Consider the following 24,438-nt stretch of genomic DNA (forward strand, 5'->3'; position numbering starts at 1 on the left):
AACCCGAAAATCTCTAAACCATCACTTTGTAGGCAATAGCATAAAGTTGAACTTACCTGACAGGGCACATGGACTGTGGGCAATTGTAAAATTTCCACCCTGTTGAAGCAACTCTTCCACTGGTTTTTCCGGAACAGGTGGACGGACCTCCCTAACACGAAACGTGTATTTGCAGCGATAAAGTGGGTTCACAGTACTCCAATACCAGCGAGAGCATCTAAAAATAAATAGTCTTAGTTAATTTGCAAGCAAGGGGAAAAACTGAAAGTGTGCTATAACTATTATATCTGGAGCAAATGGCTTTCAAAAATAAGATGTTATCAAAAGCAACTTACTCGTAACCTACAGGGAAAAGTTTTCCATGACAAGCCGATAATTCACTAAGCTTTCCCAGCTTTTCTACAAGTAAAGAACCTAAACAAAACAAAATTATGTTATTCATTCGCACATTATGTAACATTGTAAGTCTATCTCTTTGTAACCTTAAACAAAAAACCAACCTATCATTAAGTTGATCGATTCTGGCTCCAACCCAGTCAAAAACTTCCTGCGAAGACTTATCCTTTCAAAATCCACATAAACTCTGCGGAGTACTTCAAACCCTTTACCAGAGATGATCTGGCAAATTAAAGACAAAAAGTCTCAAATCAGCCATGCAAGGCACCGGCACCCCCCCCCCAAGACTATAACTAAACCACAAGCAAATTAACTGAAAACATACTTTTCCACTTATAAGGTCACGATGCTTGTGGCAGAAGACTCTCTTATCATCCTGGAAGACACAGTTGCGGAAACGGGCACACATGAAGTGGTAGTTGCTCTGGCATGAACTAAGGCAGCAACCGACTGTTGCCCCAGTTCGGTTACATCGTTCGCAACGCTATGGACAGGATGATGGATGATTAGTTAAACCATTACTCAAAGACATTCTGTTTCAGTAATTATGTACATAATATCTAAGTAACCAAAGACATTCCAGAAAGTTTAACAGATCAAATATGAATGTATATATAGCAGGAGTCATTGAGGCTCCAGGGCTCAACCAACTCTCAGGGCCTGAGGGACACCCACATAGACTCCATTGTGAAGAAGGCTCAGCAAAGGTTGTACTTCCTTTGCCAGATGAGGAAGTTGACCCTGCCACTGGAGCTGCTGACTCAGTTCTACTCAGCCATCATTGAGTCTGTCCTATGTACATCTATAACTGATTTTGGTTCAGCCAACAAATTAGACAGAAAGAAACTACGGATAGACAGGACTGCTGAGAGGATTATTGGTGACCCCCCCCAGCCAAGATCTTTATGTCTCCAGAGTGAGGAAACGTGCAGGTAGAATCACTCTGGACAGCAAACAACCTGACCACTACTCCTTTGAACTGTTGCCCTCTGGCCGGAACTACAGAGCACTGAGTGCCAGGATATCCAGGCACAAGAACAATTTTTACCCTCAGGCCATTTTACACATGAACATTTAAACTGCCTCAGGACTCCCCCATAGTGCAATAATGTAAATAAATATATAATGTACATATGTAAATTCACACATTTCATTCAATAACTGTACATACCCCTACCTTTCACATACATTACCACCTGCACATATGCCATTCTGTTACATGTCCTATTATTTGAAAAGGACTTGTTTTATATTCTTGTAATATATTTGTATATTATTTTATATTTATATTGATTTATATTCTGTTTTATATTTTATATTCCTATATTCTTTATATTCTCACTGTAATGTTTCTTCCATCACCAAAAAGGATTCAAGGGGGATTCAAAAAGGGATAGTTAATGTGATGGTACTAGGGCATGTTTTATTTTTTATTATTTTGAAAGCTCCCATTTAACATGGTGGTTAAAATATAGCCATACAATTCATAACTATAGTAATGGCTATTTTGTGCTTACATTTCCAAATAAAGACTGTGTACATGGCTGTGCCAGTGCTTATGCAGTCTTTTACAGGAATCTAAACAGATGTGGTCAGACCTCTCAATTAGCAAGAAATGTTTAGAAAATGTTTTATTCATTGTTACAGTAAAAACGTTACTTTCACTATTCCACAACATTAAAGTCCTCCACAGAATCTGTTTTCATCACATTCTGCGGCTCATGTACAATCCTGAATTAATTTAGATCAGCCAGTTCTGGTGTGTCTACACTGCAAGGGTAGAAAGAGCTATGGATATGGGTTTTTTTAATGGCCGATGCCGATATTCCGAGAGCAGGGTGGCCGAAAGGCAGATAAAATGCAGATTTATCACACAATTTAATATAGTAAACGACAAACATAAAATTGTTAAAATAAACTCTTATTTAGCACTATATTTACTAAATTTCACAAAATGTATTGTATTTTAAATGGTAGATAGCAGTTTCATCAGATTTCTGTTTAGTCATAACATTTTTGTCAATTATTTGCACATTAAGAAATTGTTAATATATTAGGAAGAAGAAAATAGCAGTACACACAGTAGTCCAGCAACCATGGAAGGCATGTCCACAATCGCATTTACTCCAAAAATACTGAATCAAACCAATTGTACATACAGTGCATAATGAATAAGACATTTCCTTATAGCACACGTGAAGCACTTTTACCTTGGGCTGCATCTGAAAACATAGGGTGTTGAATTGCTACATTGCTGCCAAATAATTTAATGGCTTAACTGACAGCTGTTTTGAATGAATGGAACTATTAAGCAAACTGGTCTCCGGAACAGTTTGAAAAGAACCTTATTTTCATTGAGCCTCCGGAGGCAGCATTTTCCTGGTTTCGGATGCAGCCTTGCAGATGCACTCACACACTCGTGCGGATCCAGCACAACTCCTTAAACAGCCTGGGTCGCCTACTTGGATTGTCACAGACAGACTGTCATGATTTGTGAATGAGAGGAACTTTTGTTCCTGATCCTGAAGTTTTGATTCTGGCTGATAGAATATGTGCTTCAGAGGAAGATATTAGATGACCGCTCAACGGGAAGAAAAAGCTGGATTTTCGTGAGGATCGTGAGTTACATCTTTTTAAACGAGATATCTGCATATTTGCAGATGGTATATAATACAAGTTTTATTGATGGTATATAATAGAAGTTTTATTGATATTTGCCTTTTATCATTAGAAAAGTTACAGGGAACTGATGAGGAGAGACTGTTAGGATATGTGCTTCAGAGGAAGATTTATGAGTGCTCCACCAAATGCTGGATCTGCTGAAGTTGTGTGAGGTTGGTTTATTACCATTAAATCAAGATATGCGCATATTTGCAGATGGTATATGATATTAGTTTGACTCATATTTGCCTTTTTATCATTCGACAAGACATTTAAAAGTTACAGGGAACTGTTGAGGAGAGAGAGGGAGAATGAAACAGGCAAGCACATTAACATTATGAGCTCAAACGTGTTTAAATAACACTGTGTTGCACAACGGTCTATTATTGTAGTAACACGATTGCACATAATAAAACGAACCATGACTGGTCATTTAAAGTTGCTTCACATAAAGTTGCTTCATATTGTCAGTCGACAATATATCGGACAACCACTAGTACTTACATTGATAAATTACACTTAACCCTCCCAACCCCAGACAAAAAAAATATTAAAATCTGCATGAATCACATGTTTTGTTTCACAAGGAGTAGTTTGCATCCCTGAATACTGTAGGACTCAATTTCTTACATCTATGACCCCATTTCCACCAGGTATTAAGATGCATTTTCTCTAAAAGGTTTTGTGATTGGATCTGAATTCATCACATTTGATGTGTAAATGCTAACTTCATCCTGTATGCGAAGTGTCACCCCTCACCTGTCAATCAAACACTATGCTACACAAAAATGTGTTGTTTACAAAGTGGTTTAAAAAGGAAATAACTGTCCAAACTGTCCTCAGTTGGTAGAGCGGGTCGGCCACTAATTGCAGGGTTGGTGGTTTGATACCCGGCCCACACGATTTCACATCCCGAAGTGTGCTTTGGCAAGACACTGAACCCCAAGTTGCTCCCAATGGCAGGCTAGCACCTTGCATGGCAGCTCAGCCGCCATTGGTGTGTGAATGTGTGTGTGAATGAGTGAATGAGTCACAGTGCAAAGCACTTTGAATACCGTTAAGGTTAAAAGGCGCTATATAAGTGCAGACCATTTACCATTTTGTGCTCAGATTAAATTTCAGCTGCATCAGGCAGAAATAGTGCATGTTTCTTTCACATTTCCTTTGTCTTTTCTGACTTCGTTGCGCTTTATTATCATGCAGTAACACACTGACATAGTGACTGATGTATGTCGTCATCAAACAGAGTCCCGCCCCTCCAAATCCGATCACAAGTGGTCAAAGAAGATGCTTTTAAACAACCAGGTGTAAACAGTGATGTGTCTCACCTGACCACATGTGATAGGATCACCCGAGATGCATCTTAATACCAGGTGGAAACAGAGTCTATGTGTATCTGATGATTTGTTCAGCAATTAATTTTGATAAAGTTCTTGTGAGCAGTGTAGAACCAGAGTTTTATGAGATGACATACCATCAGACGTCCTCGTGCTACAGCACTATGAACATGCAGAAGTGAGCCATTATCCTCCTCAAACACCTCTGCAGACCACATGGTGCAGTTCACATGAGCCCATTCATTCTGCCCTAGGTAGAGCAGCCTCCCTGCATCCTGGCAAGAGTAAGGTATATGATACAAAATGTGTAATTTCAGCTTTAGGGACACTAATATCAATGTACTTGCATCCCAGTTAGGCGTGTATTTGCTAACTTTATTAAATGGTACCTGAAAAATTTCACTTCATAAGCACCCTTAAAAAAATGCACTATGGCAGTATCGTGCCAAAGTGATGTTATCAGAAAGTAACACCTACTTTGATATATAGAATGCTACTACAATATTACCATCCCCCAAAATCTACTAACAAGCTGTTACATCTACTAAAATGTTACATATACAGTGGGGCAAAAATATTACTTCTGAAATAATTTCCAGTGAGCATATGTTGTCCTTTAAGCTTTACTGCATAACATTACAGATCTCAAAAACATTAAGTTCAGAGTTAATGAGTTCACTGTAAAATGAAGTCTTTAAAGTACTTACACTGGCCTTAGCATCACCATATTTTTGGCACAAAACGCACTGCCTCTTGTCTTCTTTTGTCCAACCTGTGTCCAGATCTGCTTTAGCTAGTCCACCTTTCTTGCCTGAAACAATCCACCATAATCATGAGTTAGGATTATTCTTTCACAGTTTTCCATATGTACACCCATAATGCTTACTACTGACATTCAATCCTGCTGGTGTTTATTTACCTTTCAGTTTCAATCTTAATGCTCTCATGTCCATATAGTGACTTTGGTTATGGCCCAAAGGTGTGGATAGATCTGGTTCTTCTCCAATCTTAACATCAGTGTGTCCCCCAGTCACATGTGGGGTGTCGTCCAATCCCTTACTACAGCCATCCCTCTCGCGCCATTGAGCATAAACATGTTCATAATTTGGTGGCATCACAGCGTGTGAAAGCATCCCACTATAACACAAGGGAGGGTACAGGAAGGAAACAGGCATATGTGATTATCAAAGATGCAAAAGGTCTGCTGGAGATAAATTAAAGGGATAGTTCATCCAAAACTGAAATTCCATAATCTACTCAAAATTCTGGCAGCATGCTAGTCTCAGTCAACATTTACTTTCATTGTACTGTACAATGAAAGTGAATGATAACTGAGGCTTACATTCTGCCTAACATCTCCTTTTGGTGTTCCACCAAAGAAAGAGAGTCATATAGGTTTTGAAACAATGCAGACCCGATTCTGTCAGAGTAAATGACAACCAAATATGATTTTTAGGTGAAATATCCCTTTAACATTGCTATACAATAAATTCTAAAAAGAACATTTCTATAAAACACCGCTGTACAAAAACGGCAAACATATTTAATAATAAATTACTTTATGTAGGCAGCTGTGATTCATTTGTGAATATACATTTTGATTCACCAAGAACGCACAAACACTAAAATCACATAATCTGACAATGAACGCTTACGCTGGCAGATGTTTGGAGCATGGATCCCACACTTTCGGATCCTGACTGTTGAACCAACTGTAAACGTCCTCTAAAAGCTGGAGTAAAAAGTACATTTTAAAACAAAACAATAAATAAATATATATTTAAATATTATACAGGGTGGTCCAAAAGCCGGAGACTATTATTGAAAATAAATCTACTGTTCATTATTTACTAATCTAATAAAATGAAACGCATATCTATTTGAGTCAAATACAGAAAACAAAACATTCTTAGCAGGTCATGGCATGTCTCCCTATTTGTTTCAATGACAGCACACAGTCAATCTGGCACAGAATCCTCTTATTGCAAAACATGATGATCCATGTTAACAGCATCATTTTAAAATGTTTCAAACAGCATATTATGTGCTTCAATAGATGCAGGAAAATCAGGCATATTGTACAAAAAGTGGTTAAAGGGATAGTACACTCAAAAATGAAAATTCTCTCATCATTTACTCACCCTCATGCCATCCCAGATGTGTATGACCATTTTCTGGAGAACACAAATTAAACCATTTAGAAGAATATATCAGCTCGGTAGGTCCATACAATGCAAGTGAATGGTAGCCAGAACTTTGAAGCTCCAAAAATATATAAAGGGAGCATAAAAGTAATCTATAAGGCTCCAGTGGTTAAATCCATATCTTCAGAAGAGATATAATAGAGGTGGGTGAGAAACAATATTTAATTCCTTTTTTGTATTACTCTAAATCTCCACTTTAGCTTTCACTTTTACATTTAAAAGTGAAAGTGGAGATTTAGAGTAAAAAAAGACTTAAATATTGTTCTGTTTCTCTCCCACACCTATAATATTGTTTCTAAAGATATGGATTTAAACACTGGAGTCATACAGATTACTTTTATGCTTCATTTACATGATTTTTGGAGCTACAAAAGGTCTAATCACCATTCACTTGCATTGTATGGACCTACACACCTGAGATATGTTTCTAAAAAATCTTTGTTAGTGTTTTGCTGAAGAAAGAAATTCATACACATCTGGGATGGCATGAGGGTGTGTGAATGATAAGATAATTTTCATTTTTTTGTTGAACTATTCTTTTAACATTGTCTTACATTTTAACATTTGCTTACATTTGATTCGAGACCACAAAATAGTGCAGAATATTCAATATTTCTTCTAAATTTTACATCAAGCTTCCTTTAACATTTTCAGATTCCTAAAATATATAGATATATATTTATTTTGTTTAAATGCAAAAATAAATACAAATATATTTTTTAACCCCACTGTACAATGTATGCAAGTATACAAAGTCATCTGACATGATACAAAATATCTGCAGAACATTACTAGGTTTAGTATAAAAAAGCCTTTAGTCAGCTCGCCAAACAAGCACATTTTGCATTTACAGTCTTAAAAGGAGTCTTACATTAATAAAGGAAACATAATGAAATAAATATAAACTGTATCAGTCAGCTGATGATTAGATTAGGTCAGTCAAATAACAACTAAAGTCATAATCATATCCTATCTTTAAATAAATCCTCCAGAGCTTGTGATTCTAAACAGTTCATGATTAGTAAGGTTTACACTGCATCCGGAAAGTATTCACAGCGCTTCACTTTTTCCACATTTTGTTATGTTACAGCCTTATTTGAACATCTCTGGAGAGATCTGAAAATGTCTGTGCACTGACGCACCCCATCAAACCTGATGGAGCTTGACAGGTCCTTCAAAGAAGAATGGGAGAAACTACCCAAAAATAGGTGCCAAGCTTGTAGCATCATACTCAAAAAGACTTGAGGCTGTAATTGGTGCCAAAGATGCTTCAACAAAGGCTGTGAATACTTTCATTTTTTTATAAATTTGCAAAGATTTCAAACAAACTTCTTCATGTTGTCATTATGAGGTATTGTTTGTAGAATTTAGGAAAATAATGAATTTAATCCATTTTGGAATAAGGCTGTAACAACAAAATGTGGAAAAAGTGAAGCGCTGTGAATACTTTCCGGATGCACTGTACAAGAGAGGTCTTGAACTTGAACTACTCTTGACTGGTTGAGTACTGATATCACATGTACAATACGCTATATTGGTCATTAAATAAAAAATAAAAAAATCAATAATATACAAGAATCTGACCGTTAGATAGAATGAGCGGGCGAGGGCAGTGGGCCTTTGCTCCTCTGGTAGAGCTTCCTCTTCCTCCAAATTATTGCGAATTACCTTCACCACATCCTCGTGGAAGGAAGTCTGCTCCGCAAAACCACAAAAGAAACTCTAATTTGTTATTCTGTATTTCTGTTAATTCTAGAATGAAAATATATGGGAAAAAATGGGAAAAGGTTTTGCAGGCACATTAATTTCTGTGCCTAAAATACGAATAAATCATAAGCATAATGACACAGCGGTCGGCAACCTAAGGCGCTAGAAATACTGAAGTTTATTACATGTGCAAGGCAAATTAACTAAAGTAATCATTTGCCATCATGAAAACAGTCTTATTTATTTATGAGAAGTATGAAAGCAAAAGAGTGCAAAAGAGTGACAGATCTGTGCTGCCAACTTCAATTTGACTAAGACGTTAACTTGCAATCTTTAAATATTTGGTCTTGTTTGATGCTTTCAAAACAACAGACTTTGTGGCACAGACGAAAAACAAGAAAAATGATTAAAAGGCAACTTTGAGTGAAAGGTTCACGCTTAAGCATCATTTTCATGCAAAATGATGATGTTTAAGAGACTGACCAGAGTTGTGTACAAGCCTTCATCAAATTTCTTTCCCACTGCATGCAAGTCGCAAACAGTCAAGGCTTCAGTCCAAGTGTTTGGAGTATCCAGCGAAGAACACTACAAAAGAAAGCCAGGAATTGTAAGCAGTGACTAGTGTTCCTATATACAAAGGTTTCATTTTGAGTATAAATGTTTAAACTACAATTTTCAAGTGTTTAAGCAGAAGACAACAACTTAAGTCACATTTCCTTTGATTTCTGTAATGCTGAGCTTTATAAAGCGTGACTGGGAAAAGATTATTTGAAAGCCATATGCTTGTCACAGTGAACGTTATGGAAACATATAATGTGCACATACAAGTGATATATACAAAGTTGCAGCATAACAACCAGAGTACTCACTCTGAAGGCTATGAGAAATTATATCTATTATTAATATATTTAATATTTTAATTTAGAAATGTATTTTTCCAGCATGGGGGATTCTACATTTAAAATGGCTTGATTCTACAGTATAAAAGCCGCCTCTAGAAGTGAAATAAAAACAAACCGCTGGCACCTCGTCTATGGCCTAACAGGCCATTAACAGGGGATATGTCTGTTATGAAGTGGTTTTGGAGTGATCTTGGGATGAAAAAAACTAAAAACTCTTCAAGCAAAATCATGCAACCTTGCTTCCTGCTTTGCATCGCTTACATACTTTGGTCCCAATCACTTAAGGAATATTGCATGCCTACAGGAAGCTGTACCTTTAAAATTACAATATAATACATTTAAAAGATATCTGACACCCACCTTCTTGCAGACGACCAAGTGTTTGGTGAGGGAGGAGCTCAGCAGGCAAGCCAACACTCTCTCTATCCCCACCTTCAGCTCCTGATCAAGCAGTACTCTCCAAACTGCTCCACTCACTTCACCTCCATCAGGCTGATCTTGTAAGCAGGGCTGACAAGAGTACACCACATTCTCAGGTAGACTGGACAAGATTTCATACAAGTCATCTGTGAGGAATGTATAATGAAACCACAAATGTATTGAGTCAGCAAAAGGGAGATTAAATCATGCTGATTCAGAAAATTCTCAGGAATCCCAATATTTTTCAAACGCTTTGTCATCTCTGACTCAATTTCTTTCCCTACCCAATTTGGAATGCCCAATTCCGAATGCGCTCAAAGTCCTTGTAATCTCGTAGTGACTCAATCCTGGTGGTGGAGGACGAATCTCAGTTGCCTCCGCATCTGAGACCGTTAATCCGCACATCTTATCACGTGGCTTGTTGAGAGCATTACCACGGAGACGAAACGCATGTGGAGGCCCACGCCATTCTCTGTGGCACCCACGCACAACTCACCACGTGCCCCACCGAGAGCGAACCACATTATAGAGACCACGAGGAGGTTAACCCATGTAACTCTACACTCTCTTGCAAACGGGCCAATTTGGTAGCTTAGGAGACCTGGCTGAGTCACTCAGCACGCCCTGGATTTGAACTAGCGACTCCAGAGTAGTCCGTGTCTTTGCTCGCTGAGCTACCCAGGCCCCCCTGACACTTTATGTCTAAGGAATTTGCTAAATTCCAAGGAAACACCCATACGAAAATAAAAAAATTCTAATTATTATTATAAGGTGACATGAGCAACAAACATTCTGGTAAGTAGGATAATGAGTGGGCTTGTAACTTCATTGCGCATAACATGGAAATGTGAAATCTGTGGAAAATTCCAATGTATTTTCCTTTTAATCATTGAGAAATTTGAGGTTAGCATGTGAAGAAATCAAGATTTCAAAGAGGAAGAAATAAAATGGCACACATCTTTAAATGTTGCATGCTTTGTTTTTCATCTAGCCACATTTGCTTTTCTTCTGTTAAGGAATTCTTTCTTATTCCAACTGCATAAACAACCTTGCAATAATTATATTATGCTATACAAACTACCATAAAATTATTTATTTACAAACCCAAAGTCATTATAAAACTGAAGCTCTTTTTAATGTGAACCTAAGAGCCACATTTGTCTAATTTAATAATTGAAAAGAAGTCCAAAGATGCATGTGAAGTTTGATCATCACATTTAGAGAACAAAAACTAAAAGCAATAAAATATATATTTTTTAAAAATCACATTTTAATGCATATTTGTATTAGTGAAGAGCGTGAGTCAACCTTTAAAGGGGTCATGACATGGTTTTTTTTATTGTATTATTATGTTCCCTTAGGTGCAATTATAGTATTAATATATTTTTTTTTAAGAAAAACTTTTAAAATCTAGTGATTTATGACCTTTTCCCACCCTGTTTCTCATCCTCTGATTCAAACAGTCTGTTTTGGGGGCGTTTTCCATTTAAGACTTCAGTGTTAACACCCACTGTTATGATTGGCTAACGTCAGTGCCTATGTATCAATTATTGACGCCCCTGCCAGAACAATATGCAAGTAAACTAAGTAAAAACACTGTGATTATTCATAATGAATGAAATTGCGCTTTAAAAAGTAGTTTAAAGTTTAAAATAGATTACTTACAGTTTGCGTCGTCGTTGTTCCCAGAATAGTCGACACGGACTTATCTTTGAGCAACAGTTTTCTGGCAAAGCCAGCATCATATTGAGATTTGTTCTCAAAACAGTCATCCTTAAAATGTACAGAACAAACGCTTAAGTTAACACTGCCGTGACTGGGACGTCCGCAAAAAATAAACTGCATCCATTTTTCCCTGACGTCTGGATCTTTCGGCAGCTTATTCAGAGGTTTTGTTTGACCACAGCCAGGAACAGCACATCTGTGTGGCATCGTAATTTTCCTGTGCACAAGTAGTCTCTGTCAGAGCTCGCTGTCCATCGACTGAACACTTGTGAGGTTCACGGCGATACTGAAATGAGCGTAGTTGTCTTGCGGCTTAAAGCGTAGTTATCTTGTGCTGGAGGCGGTCATATGCAAACGCTGGTGCGTCACTTCTAACCGTCACGTCACTTCTAACCATGAATCCAGAACGAGCTGTATTTTGAGCTTGATTAAATAAATGATTCGTTTAGAATGGGGAGGACGTCTTAAAATATTAAACTTGCAGGACGTTTTAATGATACAAAGACCTCTTATATACCAAAAGATCAAGGCAAATTTGGTTTCTCATGTCATGACCCCTTTAAAAGTTTAGTGCAACATAAAATGCGATTTTCATAATCTGGGCTGAAAAAACCATTTGCCATTTCTGACCGTTCCATTCGGTCTACTCATATGCAGAACAGTTTAGGTGTACTCACTCACCTGTCAGACCTTCACATTTAGCATGGACCCAGTGGTTACATGTGGAGCACTGCATCATCTGACTATCATAATCATTATCTTCATAACACTTGAAGCATATGGTGCAGTAGTTCCCTACAAAAAAATGTAATTATAAATTAGTAACTTTGTGCAGCTGTTAATTATATATTTGAGTGGATATATTTAAAAATAAATATGTTGGCTGTTATACACACTACCATTCAAAAGTTTGGGGTCACTTGCCTGAAATGTTTCTCATGATCTTAAGTATCTTTTGATCTGATGGCATATGCTCAAATGTTTTAAATTGGTTTTGTAAACAAAAATATAATTGTGCCAACATATTAATTTATTTAATTACAAAAAATATATATATTGTTTTTTAAATGGATGACTTAGGCCGAATAATGAAGAAAAGGAGCCAATAAGTGCCCAACATAGATGGGAACTCCTTCAATACTGTTTAAAAAGCATCCCAGGTTGTTACTTCAAGAAGTTGGTCGAGAAAATGTCAAGAGTACATGTCTGCAAAATTCTAGGCAAAGTGTGGAAAAAAATAAATAAAAACAAAATGTTCTACTTTTTTTTTTTACTTTTAAATAAACTTCTAAAGAATATGATAAACATTTCAGGCAAGTGTTTCAAAACATTTGACCGGAAGAGAGCGTGTGTGTGTGTGTGTGTGTGTGTGTGTGTGTGTGTGTGTGTGTATAAAAAGAGGAAGCTTAGTGCAATGATAAAAACCCCAAGACAGCTGTTTAAAACAGCTGAGATTAATCAAACATCATCTAAACTCATGGTCAAGTGATATTACTATAAATAAAACTCCAGAGCTTGTGATCCTAGATAGTGCCTCTACAAAGGAATAGTTCACCAAACATTTACTCAACCTCATGTCATCCCAGATGTGTATGACTTCTTCTGCAGGACACAAACAAAGGTTTATAGAAGAATATCTCAGCTCTGTAGGTCTATACAAATGCAAGTGAATTTGACCAAAACTTTGAAGGTCCAAAATCCACATAAAGGCAGCATAAAAGTAATCAAATAAGACTCCAGTGGTTAAATCAATGTCTTCTGAATTGATCTAATCAATTTTGGGGGAGAACAGATAACTCATAATATAACAAATAGTTTTTACATTATAAACCTTGACATCAGCAGTCTGCTTGGCGATTGTGATTTCAAGCTAGATTACACTTCCAAACACCATCTAGCACTCAGTGCATGTCAAGCGCTAAGAAGAGTAATGGAGCTTGAAATCATGATCATACATAGAGACTACAACGGCAACATCTACAGTGAAAAAGGGGTTACATTTTCATCTGTTCTCACCCTAAAGTGATTTTATTGCATCAGAAGACATCGATTAAACCACTGGAATTGTATGCACTACTTTTATACTGATGTTGTACTTTTTGGAGCTTTAAATATCTGGCCACCAACTTACTTGCATTGTATGGACAAACAGGGCCGAGATATTCTTCTAAAAATCTTTGTGTTCTGCAGAAGAAAGTCATATACATCTGGGATGGCACGAGGGTGAGTAAATGATGAGAAAATTTCTATTTTTTGGGTGTACTATCCCTTTAAGTAGGGTTTCCACTGAGGCCCTACGAGCTCCTCCAACTTGAATGAATGAATCACGAATATGCAATGGACATCCTAGTGCAGCTTGTGAGAAGTCTATCAGAAAATAAGAACAAACAAGTCTCACCTTGAACAAACAATCTCATGCAGTCAGGACACAGACCCTTGTCATGATTCCACTCAGTGTCCCAGGTCTTTCCTGGGGTCACACCGCAACTTTTGCACCTGATGCACGTCATACACACCTGAAAAAAAATAAAAATGTAATAAAAGAGAAAACTAACAAAAATTAAGCATCAACATAATTGACTCCAATGGAATATTGACAGAAATTTCAGCCTGTTCCTCACACAAAGCCATCATATATCTTCAGAAGACTTGGTATATTGCGTATCATGGTATATTGCAGTCGTATGGTCAAATTGATGGTGCTTTTTTTGTGTTTTTGTGGCCTTTTAGTGTTCCACACTCCTACAGCCGCTTAAAGACTCCTGAAAAAATTATACTGTCGTGTTCCACAGAAGAAAATAACAGCACCTGGTTTCGAACAAAACAGTGAATAGACTGTTCAACTATTCCTATAAGATCATACATGACATGTTCCTTTAAATTGTACTTCAGTGTCTTGTGCTTGATATTTCAGCTGGTCCTAATACAAACACGTTTTCCCCTTTTGCTGCAAAAGCTTTCTTTGTTAGTTTGCAAGGTTATGGAAGTAGAGTCAGCAAACCACAATGAGATTTTCCTCATACTGAAAGTGTTGTATAGAGAAAAGTCCCGACATAGTCAACTTACCCATGGCTTCTTTCGTTTGTTGGGTTTAGGGTAGTTGGGACCAAGACAGGCAGGGTGATAAAAATTCTGACACCTTTCACACTCCAACAGAGGCTGCAGAGGAATTAAACATAATAAAAATGACTGATGACATCACAAGGCTTCCACAAAACATGCTTCCACTGAAATCCCCCTTAAACATAGTGAATTCAGACACAAAGTTTTCAAACCAAAACTGCTCTACAGAGCTCCTGAAAAACTTTGAAGAACAATGAAGGAACTAAAAGCATAAAGCTTGGACACAATTTCAGTTTTGTCATTACTGGGTAACAGTCCTCTACATTGCAAGTAAATCACTCGCATATATGACTACATTTTGCACTATGCGACTAAAATATGTCTGTTATTAGCCACTGGCAAGAAAATATTAAGATTTCACTAACCAGTTATTGAGTTGTGTAGTGGTGAAGAAGAACTTAAACACAGCGATCATTTTACTGAATAAGAAACTGCCGAATGTGAAGCTGGATTCAACCTCGTCTCTTACATTGCTTTGTGCCTCATGAGTGCACACTCTCAAGGAATTTGACCTTATTTGGCTGCACTTTTCCACAGACTGTTTTCACAACATGCTCTGTTTTACAGCATGGCTACAGACCAGAAACACCCCTGCCCCGTTGAATGGCTGTTGGACGGTAAAAGTGAAGCACGTAGATTTTCATTTGAGAAATTGTACAATAAATATTTGTACAACCAAGTCAATACTTATTATGCATGTAAAGTTTCCATTTGGCTCGTTCCGTGTATTTTGTGTCCAAAGACAAGATTCACGCACCCTACTTTCATTTCATGTCTCTTTTAAAATCCTTTGTTATTTACAGAGAGTTGGTGATCAAAAAGGTAAACATAAACATTCATTCAAATAACAACTGCAACTTCTCTCTCATTAATTTATGTTGCAATGATTCAACCGTAAACATTTGCAGGATCTCTTAAAGAGACGGTACCATTTTAGCACTGGTTATTCATTTTAATATAAATCACACAAGTGCATAAACAAACATTCAACAAAATGTAGTAATTGTAATAAATGTGTAAATAAATAAATATTTAAAGCCACAATCATACATAGTGAAACATTTTAACTTCAGAAAACAGTGTAAATATTTAAGATTTTAACAAATACACCCATGCCGCATCTATACAGGGGTTTGGTAATTTTATTTAAATATATTTTTTTGCATAGTAGTTTTGATGTAGTAGCACTTTAATTAGTATTTTTATAAAACAATTCTTAAATAACTGTTAAACATATAATTCTATGTTCATTATTAGGTTCCAACCTAGTGAATATATTGTTTAAAAAATATGTATGAAATTTCAAATAGAGGCAACAGCTTCTTTCATTATTAAGAAAAGAAAAATCATATGAATTGATAGAATGTGACATTTGTAAAAAAATAAATAATTAAAAGCTAAAATGTGATTAAAATGATGAAAAGTGAAATATAAAATAAAATATATAATCCTGCAAACTATATTGTGTGAAGTCACATATACGAATACTATATACTGTATTTATGTGAAGATGACCCCTTCTCGATTTGATTAGTGTCTTTTTTAGTTTTCAGTTTCATTACACTTACATTATCTCCAACATGTCTGTAGAGGGTTGGGGTTATGAAATCTACATGGAGTTAAATGGTTAATTTACTCACACTACTTTTAATAGAAACCTGTATGACTTTCTTCCATACAACACATAAGAAGAAACTGTAAGAATGTTGATGCTGTTCATTTTCCCATACAATAAATGTGAATGGTGACTGAAGCTTACATTCTGTCATATTGTGTTCGACCAAATAAAGTCGTACGGGTTTCGAACAACATTAGAGTGAGTAAATGCTGACAGAAGTTTTGCTTTAAGGTGAACTATCCCTGCAAGTGCCCATGATCATGCTAATGTCTGATGCTTCGTAAACTACCTTTGATTCTTTGTACTTGCGACCACAAACGCGGCAGAACTTGCAGCGGCGACAACACCAGTTCTCCTTGTTCTCCTCCAGGGGGCGCTCTGAGGGCTCCAAGCAGAATCGATGGAAAGGCTCACAGCACACTTGACAATGCAGCATCTGCAGAACATCACCACAAACTCCCTTAATAACAATTTAAAAACTGAAGAACAGTCACAAAGACAAAACAATACTGCAGACTAGCTGTGATAAAATTTAATGGGTTTTCCTGGTATTATAGTATAGCTAAGCTTCATTAGAAGTCACATTCACAAGTTTGACATTTGAAGTAAAGTCTAAGTCTCAAAAAGTCCATGTCTCAAATCTCAGAGAGACTCAATATTTATTAAGTCTGTTACTGTCAGTCCAAAGTCTCAAGCAAACTGGGAAATATAGGAACATTTAGTACATGTACATGTGTTGGGAAATTTGTTTTTATAGTTAGTCATTGCAGTCACAATGTACCTCATGCTGGCCTTTACTGGCACACAGCAAGCAGGCGTAGTGTGGCACGAGGGGTACAGAGGTGAGAATGCTGAGGCCACCTGTTGCCCACACGCTCTGCACACTACAGTCCTCCTGTGGGGGACGAGAGAGAAATTAGTAACAAATGGCATCACACAGCCATGCACCATACTTTCACCTGAAGATACGACCAGAAATAACTTTGCATGATGGAATAAATGATGGAAAAGAAAATGATGCCTTATGAAAAGCATACACATTTTTTATTAAGGTCTGTCTATAAGGTTTTTTTTATTTTTTTTTAAAAGGTCAAAAGGACACTGGTCTTGGTCTTTATATTGACACTAGTCAGCATAGACACATCATTAAAGAAAAGATAAAATAGTTAGTTAGCAACGCCATTGTGGAAATACCCCATTTGCAGCACATTTGTCACCAATAACTCATTTATTTTGCAACTGGAAATGTCCAATATGGGGCAAGGAATGACCACACTTATGCAGAATAAATCATTAATTTTTTTGGCCAATTATGTGATTGGAGTCTTCATCTCATTTAAGTTTACATTATTGTACACGTACTTGACAAAAACACTATTTATTATTTAGGTGTAAAACTCCTGTTGGCCATCGTTGTCCAACAGGAGATCAGGGCATTGGCATATTTTTATCTATAAGGCCATGCTTGGTCTGTTGCCATCCTACATCAGTAGTTTAATCACATGGAGAAGTGTTGGTTCTTATTCATTGCGATCAAATGATCACTTGCTGCTCTTTGTTCCATTTGCCCAAACAGAACTGGGGAAAAGGGCTTTTGTCTACTCCGCTCCTTCTGCATGGAACTTTTTGCAAAAAGACTTGAAATTATCTGAACTCATTTCCTTAAATGCTTTTAAGTCCAGATTGAGAGAACCTGAAATGACCTGTTTAAATTGTAAATGTTTTTAATTATTTGTGTTGTATAACCTTTATAAATGTAATTGATTGTGTTTTTGCTGCCTCTTGGCCAGGACTCCCTTGAAAAAGAGGTTTTTAACCTCAATGGGACTTTCCTGGTTAAATAAAGGTTAAATAAAAAAAACTCAATTAATCTTTAAATGCTAAATATTAAAGATGGGTCAAATGTAAATGTAATTTTGACAAACACTACTGAGCATCCAGATTTGCAAAAATTCTGCATTCTAAGTGAAAAAAAAACCACTAAGAATGGTGTAGATTTATCAGAAAGTGTATGCAGAGAATTCTGGGTAACAGATTCTTTAATTTATAAAAAGGTGCTGCCACCATGTGGCAAAGCACTGAAAACAACTTAAAATCACATAAAAATAATATTTTTTGAGTATCACTGGACTTATTTACTCTAGTCCACCTTAAATAAACTCATTTTTGGTAAAGGATTAAGAAATGTACCTTGAAATCGACACAGATCTTGTGTGTGGGCTCCGCAGGCTCCTGCTCTCTCTGTTCAAAACCGTTGGCGAGTGCCGCTAGGACGCTGGGTGGAGTCTGATCATGAGGGCTCTGCAAAGAAAACAAATAAGAGAATTTGCTTCCAACATTTTTTTTTTATTATTGAGATGTTGGCAAAAAGAGGATTTGTTTGAGAGTGCCCACAGTTATCATCTGCGTCTTGTACAATCGAATTACCTTGTCAAATTTCCGTCTTATAGGTTGCCCTCTGTGGAAGCCAGGGCGGCGATGCCGCACTCCCTCGTCAAATGCGTCACCAATGAAGTCATCCAATGACACAAAATCTTTGATGCATTAAATAGACAACATTTTGGCTGATATATATCGGTTTGTAATTTAATTAAATAAAATATATTTTAATATAAATACATTTTTTAACTATCTAAAAAAAAACATTTTATTATATTTTTTACATCCAGATGGAAATCTTGCATGGAAATCTTGCCATTCCAGTTTTAAAAATGGAACGTGCTTTGAATAACGGCTGATTCTTGATTTCCATGCTTAATTTATTGAGAGGTCTAACCTGCATTGCGAAGACCAGGAGTTCTCCTCCGGGCTTGGGAGGTGGAGTTCAAACCTCCAATCCAGTCGAAATCAGAATCGTAATCTAGCTGGTCGCTGTAGGACCGTGGTTTTACGTGTCGTCGTGGCTGTTTCCGCACAGATGGACTGTCACCCAGAGATGGTGGAAACATCTGTCCAAGTCCATCAGTGCCCTCACCCTCTTCATTACTCGAGTAAGCCACACTGATCGATGGACGCCGTTTCTTGTGCCCTGTGAACAGTTGCAAACAGGCTGGTGTTTCTAGAATGATCACAATGCAATTCATTTTGTCCATCCTTTTTGCTGGTTTACACTCTTAAAGCTAAAGTGTACAAATTCAACGGCACTAGTAACAGTGGTTTAATTACTTTAACCTGTTGATACGCACCCCCTTTTTGAGCATCTTTTGAAAGAAGACACTTTGGGCTTTATTTCCCAAGAATTCAGAATTTATATGTTGTTATTTTTTTTAAAGTTAGAGAAGCTGAAGTTTATAGTAATGGAAATATTTTGTGCTGAACATGTTTTTATAATCTAAAAACAATAATAAAAGTGCCAAGACAACCCAGAAATACAATGTTCTCAAAGCCACAAGTCTAAAGAAGTTACGTTTCAAATTTGAAGATGATCTAACAAAAAATGAGGTTCCTGCAAGATTTTATCCTCTGTAAAATCACTGCCAGTGTACAGAGTAAAATTAAGGCTCCACCTTTCAAGATGACACAAAATCTGACTGCACTGCTCGGCTATTATGAATAAAAGGAAGGCAGTGGTGGCTCATCAGTTAAGGCCCTGGGTTACTGACCAGAAAGTCGGGGGTTCAAGCCCCAACACCACCAAGACACCACTGTTGGGCCCTTGAGCAAGACCCTTGACCCTATCTGCTCCAGGGGCGCCGTATCATGGCTGACCCTGCACTCTGATATGTGAAAAAAATTATTTCACTGTATATATGCAAAAATGTATGTATAATGTGTGACAATAGATAATTTTTTTTATTTTTTATTTAAATAAATAAAAAAATAGACTTTGGAGAGACACTCATTTTGTTTATGAGACTCTAATATATAAGATAATATACAGTTTTACAACATGAATGCTGCTCAGATTGCATAGTTTGTTGAAGAAAGGTAATGAAGGGTAATTATTTCAGGCGAGTTCTTCATGTAAACAATGGAGAATATACCAATATTTCTCAGATTTATCACTTTTCTGGACAAAAAGTGCTACTGGATGTTTTTCAATGAACGCTTGTGATGGGCAATTGACCCAAGTGTGGTGAACTGGATTCCTCTAGCGATTGCGTTTTCATAAAGATATAAAGTCCCATTTTAATATTGCATGTTTTCATTTGTACTCCTGGCACAAATAACTAAATTGCTGTTTCTGAAGCATTGCTTTCATGAAACCGAGATCGGATATCAATGTTGAACCCTTAGACCTTTGAAAAGATGTATAATTTGTTAACATTAATTACATTTATAGATGGTAAATTATATATTAAATGTAAGCAGTGTGACGTCACCACCGTGTGTGGGGAATTGCATATCAACAAGATAAACAGGTTTCCATAACATTGCCATCATCTGTAATTGGTCAGACCAAAATATTGTTTGAGCTAATGTTGCTATAGCGGTCCAGTTGCGATTTTCAAAAAAACTAAAACAAAACCGATATGTTGAAAGTGCCACAAAGCCAGGGCTTAAAATTTTCATTGCCATACTAAGCCAGGATAGAAAAAGTATTTTAACTGAAAAAAAAAAAAAAAACATCACTTAAGAACTTTCTTACCTTTTTGGAACTTGCCACTCAGTCTCAAGGCCTTCCTTTCCTCAACTTGGTCACACCTCTTGTATCTTCAAAACAAAGAAAGATTTAGTTATTAGTTTTTCTTTTGAAAGGAGTGAGTTGACTCAAGTTTGAAAAATCATTGGGCTGGAAAGAGACTACACAAGAGGAAACAGTTGCATGAAATTAAGTCCTTGAACATTTTGGCCAAAATAATACTAGAACTAGCATACTTACACACAACACTGCCGTTTTGTGTTGGGTCCACCAAACTTGGGTTTGTCCAGGCAGTTTATACACTTGCCACAGTCTTCTTCATGGAGACAACCTTTGCACTCACCACACCTTCGGGACCGGGGCCCAAACAAGTGCGCTCTACCTTTGCGAAACTTCGGTGTTCTGTGTTCTTGTAGCACAGGGCTTTCTGGGTCAGAGTGTGACTCAACACCTGCAACCATGACAGAAAATGTCAAAACAGAACCTCAATACACAAACACACCAAAAAAAAAAGCTATCAGAAACAGTAAACACATTAACTCTGTTCCATCCAAACCCTAGTGAGCTGCTATGCCGTCTATTCCCTCCATAGAAAGCTGCATTCTAAGATAGCATCCTAACTGAAACCTCATATGTGCGTTATTTGGAACACTTTATATAGACAGTTTGATGTTTGCATGTTGCTAAACTAACAATGCAAAATTCTAGTAAGGATATTACATTAAATATCAACACATTTTGGGCAAAATAGTTTTTAATGATACTTTTCAAATGGCTGCCTACATAAATGCTGATTATTATTCTTATATATATATAAATATATATCACACATACATACACACACACACACACACTTACAACATTAAAACCACCTGCCTAATATTGTGAAGACTGCCCTTGTGCCACCAAAACAGCACCAACCTAGTGCCAACCCACATCTCAGAATAACATTGAGACATTCTGAGATGCTATTCTTCTCACCACAATCGTACAGAGTGGTTATCTGAGTTACTGTAGATTTGTCAGTTCTAACCAGTCTTGCCATTCTCTGTTGACCTCTCTCATCAACAAGGCTGTGACGAGGAGGAGGGTGTGGCTGGATCGTGAGAATGCATGCCCGGCACTGAGTTGCCTAATCAGTGGGATAGAGATAAAGAAAGAGCCGGGGATGCCAGAGAGAGGGAGAGAGAGACGCACGTGGTCGCGCTGTGTGCACGTCTGTGTGTTTTATCTTATGTTTAAGTTCCTTTGTACCATTAAAGTTTACACTGACTGCTTAGCCCGCCTCCTTTTGGCACCAATGTGTTATATTGGTGCCAAAACCTGGGAAAAGGGGGGGGGGGGGCGCTGTCTGGGAGAACTCGCCATTGCCGACCGCCAGGGGGCAGAGGAGCCGTTGCCATATGCCGGGAAGAAGAGGAACCATTTCTGTCCACCAGGGGATGAAGGATCATTCTGCCAGCCGCCAGGAGGTGGAGGAGCCCACTGCTGTCTGCCAGAGGTGCCGCTGAAGTGGGCAACGTGGGAAGTTTTTTTTTCCTTTCACTCCCTCTCCTTTCTGTCTCTCCCTCCCCTTGTCTCTCTCAGATTCTCAGGAGGCTGGAAGGACCATCGGGGGGTGGAACAGCCGGAAAGGCAGTGGCTCCCCTCCAGAGATGTGGGGTGGGAGTAAGCCAGTCTGGATGGGTCCCCGGTCTGAATGGTTGTGGAGGAGTGTGATGAGGAGGAGATCGTGGCCGGGCCGTGATGATGCACGCCCGGCGCCGAGTTGCCTAATCGGCAGGAGAGATAAAAAAAAAAGGAAGAGCCAACATCCTCACGGCCTGGCCACGCCCTCCTCCGCCATTTCTGTCCGCAGAACTGCCCCTCACTGGATGTTTTTAGTCTTTGGCGCCATTCTGAGAAAATTCTACAGACTATAGTGTGTGTGAAAATCTCAGAAGATCAGCGGTTACAGAAATACTCAAACCAGACCATGGCATGATTGTTGGTGTTCTTTTATTGTTATTTTGACCATCATGAGTGACACTGTGGCAAGAAGGCCTCTCCAGGTTTCCGTCTAACCGTTAGATGACCAGGTGGATGATCGGTGATGATCTCGGGGTGCTTAAGCAAGGCTGAATCGGGTAGATTCGTCTTTGTGAATGACGCATGAATCAAGCCACGGACATGGTTATCCTGGAAGGAAACTTGCTTCCTTCTGCTCTGACAATTTTCCCCAACTTTGAGGATAATTTTTTCCAGCAGGACAATACTCCATGCCACACAGCCAGGTCAATCAAGGTGTGGGTGGAGGACCACCGGATCAAGACCCTGTCATAGCCAGCCAAATCTCCAGACCTGAACCCCATTGAAAATATTTGGAATGTGATCAAGAGGAAGATGGATGGCCACAAACCATCAAACAAACCATCAAACACCAGGAGTGGCATAAAATCACCCAACAGCAATGTGAAAGACTGGCAGAGAGCACGCCAGGATGCATGTAATTAGTGATTGAAAATCAGGGTTATTCCACCATATGTTGATTTTTAACTCTCCCTTAGTTAAACAATTAGTTTTGTGTTGTTTAAAAATGTATATTAACTTGTTTTCTTTGCATTATTCTAGGTCTGCCAACACTGCATCTTTTGTTGTTATTTTGACCAATTGTCATTTTCTGCAAATAAATGCTCTAAATGACAAAAAATTTATATTGGTCAGTACTTTATAGAATAAAACAAAATGTTAATTTTACTAAAACACATATCTATAAATAGTTAATACAGAGAAACTGATAATTTTGCAGTGGTCTCTTAATTTTAAAATCAAGATTTTATCATGAATCAACAAAGGTACATTAACAGCTCTTCTCTTTGGTTCAGTAACAACTCTCCGCCTTTGATTGCAGTATATGAATGAATATGTGAAAGTACCTTTTTCTGCAGGTGAAGGAGATATGTCTGATCTCTCGTGCAGGGGTAGCGCACTGAGTCGGGGAATGTCATCGGGAACCATGGCACGAGGCTGCCCCAAAACCACAGCTGCAGCTCTGCATACATGTTTAATGCGAGGTCCTCCTCTGCCAGGTTCCTTATGAATGTAAACAACAAAAGCACAGAACAAATTCAGAATAATGATTTGATGCCCGATATTGACCATTTTTAAATGAACTTTTATAATTAAGGCTTTCAGCCTCATTTTAGCCATATTCATGACTATTACTGGTGGAGTGCACATATTACAATGCAATAAATAAGACTTATTACTCACTGGACATGACTGTTTATAGATTTTTTTTTCTTCTCATAATTTGTAACCAATCCTAATGGGATCAAATAAGAATCCTTTAAGTATAGGATGATCATATTGAATACACTGAAAAATTTAAATTAAAAATAAGAACTTCAGTTCTTTCAGTAGGATTCTTGTTCGATTCAATTAGGACTGGTTAAAAAAAAAATGAAAGAAATTCCATTAGCAATTCTGCACCATGTATTTTTTTTTGGGAAGGGTTATTTTTAAAGCCATCCATTTTGGCATTTTATTTTAAATTGTTTGCTCTATACAACATAAACAGGACACTACCTGTTCTGGAGAGGCGTCAGTCTTGTTTGGACAGGGATTTTCAATGCGCTCCTTCGGTTTTCGCCTCTGCCGCGTTGTTGAGGTGATTCTACTCTCTGGTAAGATCTACCAAAATAAATAAGGAGGTTAGAGAAAAGATTAAACACACAATTTTAATTGTGCTTCAATTATAAATCTGACCGCAAAGCACATACTG

General features: G+C 37.6%; 1 protein-coding gene across 1 annotated transcript in view; it reads right to left on the reverse strand.

Moving 5' to 3' along the window:
* kmt2bb (lysine (K)-specific methyltransferase 2Bb) overlaps window positions 1-24,438 on the reverse strand; it is a 50,855-nt gene that overhangs the window by 18,558 nt on the left and 7,859 nt on the right. Inside the window, exons 5-27 of the mRNA XM_052109959.1 lie at window positions 24,243-24,347; window positions 23,591-23,747; window positions 20,916-21,126; window positions 20,682-20,746; window positions 18,870-19,121; window positions 18,521-18,627; window positions 18,284-18,394; window positions 16,875-16,988; window positions 16,383-16,529; window positions 14,419-14,511; window positions 13,751-13,868; window positions 12,034-12,147; window positions 9,568-9,773; window positions 8,789-8,890; window positions 8,183-8,293; window positions 6,050-6,126; window positions 5,314-5,531; window positions 5,102-5,205; window positions 4,532-4,669; window positions 722-880; window positions 501-618; window positions 336-414; window positions 57-217 (exon numbers count right to left, since the gene is read on the reverse strand). Of these exons, the coding sequence (XP_051965919.1) occupies window positions 57-217; window positions 336-414; window positions 501-618; window positions 722-880; window positions 4,532-4,669; window positions 5,102-5,205; window positions 5,314-5,531; window positions 6,050-6,126; window positions 8,183-8,293; window positions 8,789-8,890; window positions 9,568-9,773; window positions 12,034-12,147; window positions 13,751-13,868; window positions 14,419-14,511; window positions 16,383-16,529; window positions 16,875-16,988; window positions 18,284-18,394; window positions 18,521-18,627; window positions 18,870-19,121; window positions 20,682-20,746; window positions 20,916-21,126; window positions 23,591-23,747; window positions 24,243-24,347 (3,067 nt within the window). The remainder of the gene's footprint in view (window positions 1-56; window positions 218-335; window positions 415-500; window positions 619-721; window positions 881-4,531; window positions 4,670-5,101; window positions 5,206-5,313; window positions 5,532-6,049; window positions 6,127-8,182; window positions 8,294-8,788; window positions 8,891-9,567; window positions 9,774-12,033; window positions 12,148-13,750; window positions 13,869-14,418; window positions 14,512-16,382; window positions 16,530-16,874; window positions 16,989-18,283; window positions 18,395-18,520; window positions 18,628-18,869; window positions 19,122-20,681; window positions 20,747-20,915; window positions 21,127-23,590; window positions 23,748-24,242; window positions 24,348-24,438) is intronic.

This window comes from Xyrauchen texanus, chromosome 38 (assembly GCF_025860055.1).
Source record: "Xyrauchen texanus isolate HMW12.3.18 chromosome 38, RBS_HiC_50CHRs, whole genome shotgun sequence".
NCBI lineage: Eukaryota > Metazoa > Chordata > Actinopteri > Cypriniformes > Catostomidae > Xyrauchen > Xyrauchen texanus.